The 12,037-nt window shown below is 41.5% G+C and overlaps 1 protein-coding gene across 1 annotated transcript in view; it reads left to right on the plus strand.

Annotated features, from left to right (window-relative positions):
* CAPZB (capping actin protein of muscle Z-line subunit beta) overlaps window positions 1-12,037 on the plus strand; it is a 186,190-nt gene that overhangs the window by 83,978 nt on the left and 90,175 nt on the right. The window contains 1 exon segment of the mRNA XM_077151053.1: window positions 4,172-4,261. Within this exon segment, the coding sequence (XP_077007168.1) occupies window positions 4,172-4,261 (90 nt within the window).

Raw genomic sequence — 12,037 nt, forward strand, 5'->3', positions numbered from 1 at the left:
ATTTTTGCCTTTTCTTCTTTTCTGATATAGGCATTTAGGGCAATAAATTTCCCTCTTAGCACTGCCTTTGCTGCGTCCCATAAGTTTTGATATGTTGTGTTTTTGTTTTCATTCGCCTCGAGATATTTACTAATTTCTCTTGCAATTTCTTCCTTGACCCACTCGTTGTTTAAGAGTGTTGTTAAGCCTCCACATATTTGTGAATTTTCTGGCACTCTGCCTATTATTGATTTCCAACTTCATTCCTTTATGATCTGAGAAAGTGTTGTGTATGATTTCAATCTTTTTAAATTTGTTAAGACTTGCTTTGTGACCCAGCATATGGTCTATCTTTGAGAATGATCCATGAGCACGTGAGAAAAAGGTGTATCCTGCTGTTGTGGGATGTAATGTCCTATAAATGTCTGTTAAGTCTAGCTCATTTATTGTAATATTCAAATTCTCTGTTTCTTTATTGATCCTCTGTCTAGATGTTCTGTCCGTTGATGAGAGTGGGGAATGGAAGTCTCCAACTATTATGGTAGATGTGTCTATTTCCCTTTTCAGTATTTGTAGTGTATTCCTCACGTGTTTTGAGGCATTCTGATTTGGTGCATAAATATTTATGATTGTTATGTCTTCTTGTTTAATTGTTCCTTTTATTAGTAGATAGTGTCCTTCTTTGTCTCTTTTAACTGTTTTACATTTGAAGTCTAATTTGTTGGATATTAGTATAGCTATTCCTGCTCTTTTCTGGTTGTTATTTTCATGAAATATCTTTTCCCAACCTTTCGCTTTCAACCTATGTTTATCTTTGGGTCTAAGATGTGTTTCCTGTAGACAGCATATAGAAGGATCCTGTTTTTTAATCCATTCTGCCAGTCTATGCCTTTTGATTGGGGAATTCAGTCCATTAACATTTAGTGTTATTACTGTTTGGATAATATTTTCCTCTACCATTTTGCCTTTTGTATTATATATATCATATCTGATTTTCCTTCTTTCTCCACTCTTCTCCATACCTCTCTTTTCTGTCTTTTTGTATCTGACTCTAGTGCTCCCTTTAGTATTTCTTGCATAGCTGGTCTCTTGGTTACAAATTCTCTCAGTGACTTTTTGTCTGAAAATGTTTTAATTTCTCCCTCATTTTTGAAGGACAATTTTGCTGGATATAGAAGTCTTGGTTGGCAGTTTTTCTCTTTTAGTAATTTAAATATATCATCCCACTGTCTTCTAACTTCCATGGTTTCTGCTGAGAAATCTACACATAGTCTTATTGGGTTTCCCTTGTATGTGATGGATTGTTTTTATCTTGGCTGCTTTCAAGATCCTCTCTTTCTTTTTGACCTCTGACATTCTAACTAGTAAGTGTCTTGGAGAACGCCTATTTGGGTCTAATCTCTTTGGGGTGCGCTGCACTTCTTGGATCTGTAATTTTAGGTCTTTCATAAGAGTTGGGAAATTTTCAGTGATAATTTCTTCCATTAGTTTTTCTCCTCCTTTTCCCTTCTCTTCTCCTTCTGGGACACCCACAACACGTATATTTGTGCGCTTCATATTGTCATTCAGTTCCCTGATCCCCTGCTCAAATTTTTCCATTCTTTTCCCTGTAGTTTCTGTTTCTTTTTGGAATGCAGATGTTCCATCCTCCAGTTCACTAATTCTAGCTTCTGTCTCTTTAAATCTACCATTGTAGGTATCCATTGTTTTTTCCAGCTTTTCTACTTTGTCCTTCACTCCCATAAGTTCTGTGATTTGTTTTTTCAGTTTTTCTATTTCTTCTTTTTGTTCAGCCCATGTCTTCTTCATGTCCTCCCTCAATTTATTGATTTGGTTTTTGAAGAGGTTTTCCATTTCTGTTCGTATATTCAGCATTAGTTGTCTCAGCTCCTGTATCTCATTTGAACTATTGATTTGTTCCTTTGACTGGGCCATATCTTCAATTTTCCGAGCGTGATCCATTATCTTCTGCTGGCGTCTGGGCATTTAATCAGATTTCCCTGGGTGTGGAACCCAGCAGGTTGAAAGATTTTTTTGTGAAATCTCTGGGCTCTGTTTTTCTTATCCTGCCCAGTAGGTGGCGCTCGTCTGTCTGCGGGTCCCACCAGTAAAAGATGCTGTGGCTCCTTTAACTTTGGAAAACTCTCGCTGTAGGGGACGGTCACCAGCCGAAGTGGCTTGGGGGAACGCCTGTCCAAATTTCCCAGCTGGCCTGGGGCGCCAAGTGTGGCGGGGGGGCGCCGGCCGCTGCGGCTTGGGGAAGTGCCTATCCACCGTTCCCAGACGGACTGGGAAGCCACGTGTTTGGAAAGGACCCCGGTCGCTGGTCTCCACGGCTTGGTGGATCTCCGATCCAATTCTCCCAGCTGGTCCGGGGGGCCACGCGTGGGGGGTAGGCGCCAGCTGCCGCGGCTTGAGGAGATCGCCTGTCCAATTCTCCCAGCCGGCCCAGGAAGGAGGGAGGGAGGGACTCCAGCCGCCTTCTGCCCCGGCCCGGGGAAGCGCGCGCCCCTCAGTAATCTCACCGCAGCGGGTTCTCCCAGCCAGTCAGCCGTTCCATGATGGGGTACGCTGTCTTTTTGGTCTCTGTCGTGGCTCCGGGAGCTGTTCTGCACCGTTTCTACTTCTCTAGTAGCTGTTCTGGAGGAGGAACTACGACCCGCGCGTCTTACTAAGCCACCATCTTCTCCGGAAGTCCAGTTTATTTCTTGGTTGACAATAGAAAGGCTCACTCAGCTCTCCCCCACTGCTCACTTCAGTCTGGCTCACGGTTTCGGTGACCAGATGGCTAGCTTCCACCCGGGTTGAAGCTTCCTGGGGCTGGCCTGCTGTACTCGGTGGAATTCCTAGGCCACCGGTAACTATCTTGAGTTGAGCAAGGGACATGCTTTTTTTTTTTTTTAAACCTCTCCTATTTGCCATGTCAATGTCTGAAAGTGAAATCGACCCCAGCTAACTTAATGTGTTATGTCTTTGGTGACTATCAAGGAGTTCCTTGCCCCACAGCCTATACGTACCTGGAGTGTAGTATAATATACCTGGAATGTAGATGGTAATATTCTAAGGCTATATTTCATTACCGCCAAATGTGCTATTTACAGGATTATTTTATGTATTTTCTGAAGAATCTTTAGCCTCTTGATTTAGCGCTTTTAAAAATCACGAAGTTGAGCAGAGCAGATTCCAGATAAAATCAGATAGCGTCTCTCTGCTTGGTGGTATTGGGGACATCTGCCTGATTTCCTGTGGAAAGGTCCTCACCATTTTGTTTAGCCCACTTTTCTCCCCTTATTTCTTGTTATTTCTCTGGAGGGTCCAGCCTGCTATGTTATAGCCCACTGTGTGCTGAATTTACTTTGCACCTTACCAGTTTTGTCCCCACTCAATCTCTTCTTTCCTTTATTATTATTTTTTATATATTTCTGGTGACCAGCTCTCAAGTATTTGTGGTGTAAAGCACGCAATGCTGGGATAAAGAAGGTGCTCAATAAATGAGTCATTTTATTTTTCTCTTCTCAGTTCCCCACAGTAGCAGTGGCCACAGTTTATTGCACTTACAGTCCACTTTACCAGCTGAGTTCCTCAGCTGTGACAGGGTCCAGGTGTTAGTCTGGTTTGCACAGGGCCTGGCACCTGGGGACAGTTACCAAGGTTTAGTTGAATTAATGAAGCATTTTGAATCTTTGTGGGCATCTTACCACTTGTTTTTTGCCTCTCTTTGCCCCTGGCTTGGAGTCTATCAAAGAACCTGGCCTGGTGGAGGTACCTGACATTTATATCTTGGATATAGCAAAGCATAAAGCCTAATCTGCTGTTTACACATGCCCACCATAAAGCCATTTGGCAGTCAGTACGTCTGTATCTAACATGGTCTGCTGAGTAGAAAGAAAGCCATTGAGGTTTTGAGAGGAGGTTAAAAAAAAAAGTGAGTTTTCTGAACTCTCCAGCCTGCTTCTCACTGTTTCAGCATATTTAAAAATTTCTTTACCTGAGATAGAGACTGCTTTTAGAGAGGGACTAGTTAGCCTGCAGGCGTATGAGCACACGGTAGTGTGTCAGAGGACCCATCACAGTGGTGTTTTGGCTTTAGAATACCACTGGCGAGCAGTCTTGAAAGAATGTCTTTTAAATGGAGTTTTTAATGTTTGTATTGGCAAAAATAGCTTAGGCACTTCTGTTTCTCCTTTTGCAGAGTGATCAGCAGCTGGACTGTGCCTTGGACTTAATGAGGCGCCTGCCTCCACAGCAAATCGAGAAAAACCTCAGTGACCTGATCGACCTGGTATGTGCCTTGTTCATATGATTTCATTTGGGACTATGGTTTGTAATTGCCTGCTTTTGTATAGCTTTTTCTGTGCAGAATTCAGAACACGCAGGGAACTTTCTAGGCTATGAGATTCCTCTAGACAGAAAGACAACTTCTGTATAGCTATCTTTTTTCTGCAGAACTATGTGTATTGATAAATCCCAAGTTAGGAGTTACAAAATTGATTATAATCCTTCGTCTTTCCCCCCCCCACCTTGTCTTCAGTTTTTCTAAAGTTTGCATTTAGGCATAGTGAGGAAGATGCCACATATATCCACTAGGAATTATGATTTCTCCTTCTTGGATACTCTACTTGCTAGGTATCTTTGGATTGAATCGCTTACCCTCAGAGTGACAGATTAAATATGGTGTGCCTTCCTTGTGTGTCAGTTTTACCAGTTTGGGGACAGAGTGTTAAATAATTGATTAGTAATCTACAGTGTGCTTATATTAAAGCACAAATATATTTTGGAGAATGATTTAAAATCCACATGTATTTAAAAAATAAAACTAGAGAGTTGGAAAAAATTCCTTTCATAGAGCCAGGCACTGACTTCCCCTTGCTGGAGTGGTGTGGAGGCCAGCCTGGGGCCCCATCTGCTTCATACTGGTGAACAGAGAAGCCATAATAGAATTTTATCTCTCGAATGTAGAGGGGAATTGTTGTGCTCATTAGTTTTTTTTGTTTGTTTTAATTGCGGTATGATGAATGTCAAAATGGAAATGGAACATGGCTTTTCAGTGAATTAGGATCTCATTAAAACTTTATTGACATGCTTCAAAAACCTCTTTCTGATTAATTACCTGGCTTTAAGGTCCTTGCTGGATACTGTATAAGGGAAGTTGGGCTGTTTTTGTCCTGGATGTCCAGTCCTAGAAATTACTATTTTGAATGTTTTCCTGTCATCAGTGTCTTTTTTTTCTCTAGTTTGCTCCAGAAATGATAGCTTTTCCCGGAAATGACAGTTTTTCCTCTTTCTTTTCTTTTCTTTTCCTTTTTCCTTCCCGTCCCTTTCCGTCCCGTCCCGTCTCATCCTGTCCCTTTCCTTTTTTTAAACTGAATTTGCAAGATTCTGGTGAGGATTGGTCTGTGTTAAGTGTACTGTTACTGCACTGAAGTTCACATGGAGTTTTAATTTCATCTTTTCTTCTTGAACCTATAATTTCAGAAAATGCACATACTTAGTTACAAGTCCATCTGTAAGCAAAGTATCCAGACTTTTGTTTCATGTAATCTGGGATGTTGCATATTTTCAAATGGCTAATGTACCACTTGGTGCAAATTGCAGTCATTCCTCCCATGCTCACCTGCCTAAAGTAATGAAGGGGGGTGTTTTCAAGAAAAGTCTCCAGTTTTAAGACTGACAAGAATGTTAGGATTTGCCAGCATTCCCCATGAAGGGAATGGCCTTGCTTAGATGTTGGAGCCAGAGAACTGTAGGGGAATTTATCCGGTCCACCAGTGGTCCGATTACAGAGGAGTACTAAAGAGAAATGTGGCGTATGCTTGGCCAAGGCAGCACAATTTATCTTGCCAGATCAGCTTTCTTTTTTTCTTTCCAGTGTTGGTGCTCTTGCTGCCTTGGAATTATTCTTCATGCTCTGATTGGTAGGAAATGACCTTCCTTCACAGATGGCCAGAATATTTTATTATATATTAATCTCATTGTACCAGAATGAAGCCAGCTAAAATCTGTTAAGCTGTTTTAGAATTACCCACATGTCTCTGTAGGCCAAGAATCATATAATGTGAAGATGCTCCTTTGGCTTCCCCAACTTTGACCTTCTGTGGCCTGATTGTCTACCCTGACCACAAAAGTTGAATCTTCTTACCTGGGGTGTATTTTGAGCCCAGAGCTGAGAAGGAATTTGTACCCAGCAGGCCGAACTTACTTTTGCCTTTTTAAGAGCAAACCCAAAATAGCCCTAAATCTATTTAACCAGTCTCTGCTTGCAAATCATTGGTCATTTCATTTTTTATTCCTTTTCACCTTTTTTCCTTTAGTCACCCAAAGATGATTACACCCAGTCTCTTGGGTGTCCCCAAACATTACTCAAGTGAAGGGAACTCATCAGAGCTTAAAAATTACCCAAACCATCCCATCCAGGCTTTGTGCATTAGAAGTAGAAGTGATATCCTTATGGTTTGACCAGGGAGTTGATAACTTGATTGGTTTTCATTTCAGCATATTTCTCTTTTCAGCAGCCAGAATTGCCCTCTAGAAATAGAGGGCAAGAAATCTAGAAATTTAGAAATAAAAAAAGCCAACTGGGTTCAAGGGCTTTGCACCATTAGCCTCAGCAGTGCCTGCATTTTGAACAGCTCACAGAAATTCTCTCCATCCTTTGTCCAGGGACACTAATGTCTGGAGGGGTATGAGGCCTGTGCTGCTCTCTCTCTCTCTCTTTTTTTTTTTTTCATTTCATTAGTATTTTATTTGCATTTTTGGAGAAGATATACAGTTTCACAAGAAACATTTGATTTTCTCAAGCAATAGAAAAATGTTTTTTTTGTAACATTTTTTATTGTATAATATAACATATATTCAAAGCAAAGAAAGGAAAAAAGCAACAATTTTGAAAGCACACTTTAACAAGTGCTTACAGAACAGATCCCAGAATTTGTCATGGCCTACTATTCCACATCTCAGATTTTTCCTTCTAGCTGCTGGAGAACACTAGAAGCTAGAAGGAATATATTACGTATATTTTTTTATCATCACAATAGACTTTTGTGAGAAAGAACTTATATACAAAAAAGCAACACATTTCAAAGCACATCACGACAATTAGTTGTAGAACAGATTTCGGAGTTTGGTGTGGGTTACAATTCCGCAATTTTAGGTTTTTATTTCTAGCTGCTCTAAGATACTGGAGACTAAAAGAAATATCAATGTAATGATTCAGCAATCTTACCCATTTGCTAAACCCTATCTGCTCTGCATAACTCTACCATTAATTCTGATCTTTCTCCTACTCTTTAGGGATAGCTATTTCCATCCTAACTTTTTCGTGTTGGAAGAGACTTTTGATAATATGGGGTAGGGGGGGTGGAAGTAGTTGATGTTCTGGAGAGGCTGGCCACTCTGCATTTCAGGACTTATCTGGTGCAGGGACCCATCTGGAGGTTGTAGGTTTTGGAGAGTTACCCTAGTGCATGAAACCTTTGTAGAATCTTATATAATGCCCTAGGTGTTCTTTAGGATTGGCTGGAATGGTTTTGATTGGGGTTTGGCAAGCTATGATAGGTAGCAATGTCTAACTGAAGCTTGCGTAAGAGTGACCTCCAGAGTAGCCTCTTGACTCTATTTGAACTCTCTCACCCACTAATACTTTATTAGTTACACTTCTTTTCCCCCTTTTGGTCAGGATGGCATTGTCGATCCCACAGTGCCAGGGCCAAGCTCATCTCTGGGGGTCATCTCCTGTGCCACCACGGAGACAGAAAAATGTTTTTTTAAAAAGAATCTATTGGGCGGGCCACAGTGACTCAGCAGGTTAAGTTCTCACCTGCCGTGCTGAAGACCTGGGTTCGATTCCCGGTACCTGCCCATGCAAAAGAAAAAAAAAAGAATCTCTTGTCCTGGAGAAGAAAACGAGTCTCTTCAGCAACCATTGGGCCAGTTCAGATCAGAGGATCCAGTGAAGTGGAAGTTATTATAGGAAATCAGCTCAGATTTATACTGTTTTAAGAACAACACAGATGCCTTGTCCAGCTCTGTAAGCCTCCAAATGATCCATTTCAGCTTAAAACTGGTAACAAGGCTCACAGCGCAAGCCTCCTGGGTCCCATCTAGGTGGAAGACAGGGGTGGCTCACTCTCCAGGAGACTGCATCAAACTCATCAAACTGCTACTACTCCAGTTCCATCATGACTCGGTTGAGGGCATAGATCTTTGCTCTTTGTCTTTGTTTCAGCTCTTGCTAGGCTGATTTCTGCTTGGCCTTCTTAACTCTCCTGACAGGTTCTTTAACTTTAGATTTTTCTTTACGTGCCTGGTGGATCCATGGCTTGGCTTCTGAATGTTTACTTCTTAGTCACCTTTGACCTCCCGTCCTCTAAAGGTGCAAAAATGGTGCGGGAGGACTGGGCTGGAGCTGTCGATCCTGGGGATTGGGAATCCTTGCTTTTCCCTGCTGCGCCTTGGTGTAGATGCAGCCACACGTGGATCTTCACCGGGGACTTGGACTTGCCATGCTTTCTTGGCACGCTGGTACTCTTTGACCCTGATTGGAGAAGTGCGGCTGGGTTCAGTGTCTCCGTCTCCCAGCAGCTCTTAGTTTCCCTTTCTCTGGGGCCCAGCACCAAGGAGGTTAGCTAAAAGGGCTTATGTGATTCGTAGAGGGTAATGCATGGGGTGGGTGCTGTATGGAGACTTGGCTTGTTCTGGAGCCCTACAAAGGACGAGAGGGTGGGAGTTGGCATGGATCCCATTCTCTCGTGCCTTGGGAAGTTCCTGTGAGCTTATGTCGGTTTAAGAGAACTTGGCTTGCATGCTTCCATTTGTCCTAAAGTCGGCCTGGAAGTTTTCTCTCTGAAGCCGGATATTGTCTCTGGAGCAAGAGCAAGGGAGTGGATCAAATAATGGATAATTATGCAACAACCCCTGCATAGTCTCTGTTGTTCTGATGTTTCTGAGCTTTTTCCTACAGGCGACACTGCTGCAGTTCCCATTTTACAAGGGGAAAAAGCATTCCAGCCAAAAGCCTCCAGCAGTATTTTAATGAACTCCATTCCTTGGAAAGTTGTGGTGAGCCTTTTCATGCAAGTGTTTAGCTCTTTGAATGGACTGCAGCTGTTGTGACTAAGACATAAGAGGACTGGCAAAGCATGCCCTGGACTTCAGGTGCTGAACTGGTCTTCTGTTCCCTGCCCTGCATTGCCTTTCTGGAGGGGGGGCTGGCCCTTCAACCCTAACCTGTTGCTGAGATGAGGACTCATCTGCTACTCTGACAGGTGGCAGCTAGGCAGCCTGTTTAAACTAGGATGAAATGGTGAAATGGTACTACTTGCTTAGAAAGATGAAGTTGGGCCCCTTGCTGTGCCTTCCATGACCTATTTTCTCATAGAGAGGGCTGGAAGTTATCTTAATTCTGATGAGTTCTCTTATATGCACAGTAATGATAGTCCTTTCATTTGGTCCAGTTTTTAAGATAACTTACCACCTGCAAAAGCTGTCTAGACAATTAGAATTTAATAAGCTGAATGAACAAATGGAGAAAAGTACAGGGAGGGCCTTATACTTTTTCTGTGTGTGTGCACCTTGGGAGCAAAAACTGTTTCCAGGAGATTCTAATGATATGCCCACTGAACAGTTCTAGAACAGGAATGGTGCAATACCCTTTATGGCTAGGGGCTTGAAATTCCCCAAAACCAGTTTTTAGGGAAGTTTGCTGTCTCCCATCACTTTTAATGCCAATTGTTCAGAACACTTATTATTTTTCAGAGGTGATTACAAAGTTCAAAATCGAAACTTTTTGTTGGTCTCAGAGTTAGAATTTTTTTTCTCCCTTTTTATTCTCTATAAAATCTTTTTCAATGAATGACTTGGAGAAATAAATACCTTTGATGCAGACCAATTAGATGTTAGAACTCCTAATATGTTGCCTAAAGATTAATACATTTCACCCATTACCTCATTTCATCTTTGTAGCCACTCTGTAAAGTGGGAGAATCCTCATTTCATAGATGAGAAAACTGAGAATTGGAGAAGGGAAGTGACTTGCCAGAGTCCCATACCTAATATGTGACTGAAGTGAGACTCAAACCCAGCTATTGATTCTAACACGTTTTCCATTGAATTAGTGTTTTAAAAAATAAAAGCATTACAGTGTGCCATATCTCATATATCCTGCTGTAGTTAAATGATTCTTTCAAGTGAAGCTATAAAAGAAGTTTGTAATGAGGGCTAGTGGGAGGAGGAACTTTAAAGCACCTCAAGAGAAAAAAAGGCTTTTTAGGGCGGGCCACGGTGGCTCAGCAGGCAGGAATGCTTGCCTGTGATGCCAGAGGACCCGGGTTTGATTTCCGGTGCCTGTCCATGTTAAAAAAAAAAAAGGCTTTTTAAATTTCTATTCCTACCTTTCCTGGCATAGAGCTCGCTGTACAGATGGTGTTCTGTCAGAGCTTGATGAGCAAATGAATAGCTGTTTGATTCAGCTGAGCCTAACTATTGGAAACAGTGGGCTCAGTTGGAACAGCAGTGCAGAGGTGAAGCCCCTTCCCCTGCCACCCCACCCCTACCCCCAACACACTCATTGTATCATGTGTTGGGGGGTGGGAAGGAGTACTTTTTTAAAAAAATAGTGTTCTGCCCAAATATGAATAGGTATATCACTGTTTCTTCTTCCAGTTAAGATAACAAATCTTGATGTATTTTAGAAAAAGCAATGCAGTGTAATAACTAATGGGATGGTTTGGTAGGGTAACTGACTTCAAATTAAATTAACCTAACTCAGTATATACTCCAGCATAAACCAGTTAGAATACATGAGGAGGGGAGCCAAGACCAAGATCCCGTTTGTGATAGCAGAAGAACATAGCCCAGGAATAAGCTTACCAAGCAGCCTGCAGACTGCGTGTGAATTTGGCTCCAGAGGGGCGGAAGTGAATGGAGGGCCAGCAGTGGTCCTGAATGGGGAGATTCGGCATCAGCAATTTGCTGGTTCTCCTCAGATTCATGCACAGGTGTGATTTGGCTGCACATCTCTGGAGGAAAAAGAGGACTAGCAAATTCCTAAACAAATATTAAACCACATTATAAATATAAAGCTCTAGTGATGAGAAAGGTGCGCTATTTCATGGGTATATAGAGAAAATCAGAAAACTCAGAAACAGACCTGGTAATATAAGAGCTTAGAGTATATTACCAGTGATCTTCGTGTCTGTGAGGATGTAATTCAGTAATTTTGTTGAAACAACTGATAATTTTTGGGAAAAGCAAATTGAATGTTGCACAGCAAGTACTCATATTCCAGTAGATTAGTGTTAAATAGTAATGAACATTGAAAGAACCAGAGGGGAAAAATCGATGATATTTGGTATTGTAATGGAGGGAGGTGTATAGTCGTGTTAGCATGTGCCAAGGAGAGAGCTTTGGCTGCCTGTAAATTTAACTTAAAAGTTTAAACAAAACAAAATTAAAAGGCAAACAGCAAAATCTGGAAAATATTTGCCTCTTATGGCAAAGAACATGTCTTTTAATCTTTAGAACACCTTCTCAGGCTATTACTGTTATCATCCCCTTTGGACAAAAGGGGCTTGAGGTCACCAGAAAGTAATGGTGGAGCCAGGGCTCTTCACTACTGTGCTGTGCTGTGTTGTTTCTGGAAAGGAGAAAAGTAGGAATACTATTTTTTTTTTTTAATTTAAAAAAAGAAGCCAGATATAGAGGAAGAAATGCAGATATCTAATACCAAAAAACTTTTTATCATTACTAGTTAGAGAAATGCAAAATGAAACAAGGTAGAATGGTTAAAGGCGTTTCCTTCACTGATAACCCTGCTCAACAGATGGATTACATTTCTTCTTATAACCTTCACATTTCCAGTGTTCTGACGAAATTGGTTACCTCACCTTGACGTTGAATCTTTTGAGGGAAAAACAGTGACCAAGGTCATTAAGGAACTGACTCTTGAATTACTCTTTTGGCCATGAGTTCCATGTTGAGAGTGATGATTCTGGTATGTGTTTTTCAGGGGCTGTTTTTTTTTTTATTGGATAGTGTGCCCGATTTGGAATTATTCTTCTTT

The sequence above is a fragment of the Tamandua tetradactyla genome, chromosome 2 (assembly GCF_023851605.1).
Source record: "Tamandua tetradactyla isolate mTamTet1 chromosome 2, mTamTet1.pri, whole genome shotgun sequence".
NCBI lineage: Eukaryota > Metazoa > Chordata > Mammalia > Pilosa > Myrmecophagidae > Tamandua > Tamandua tetradactyla.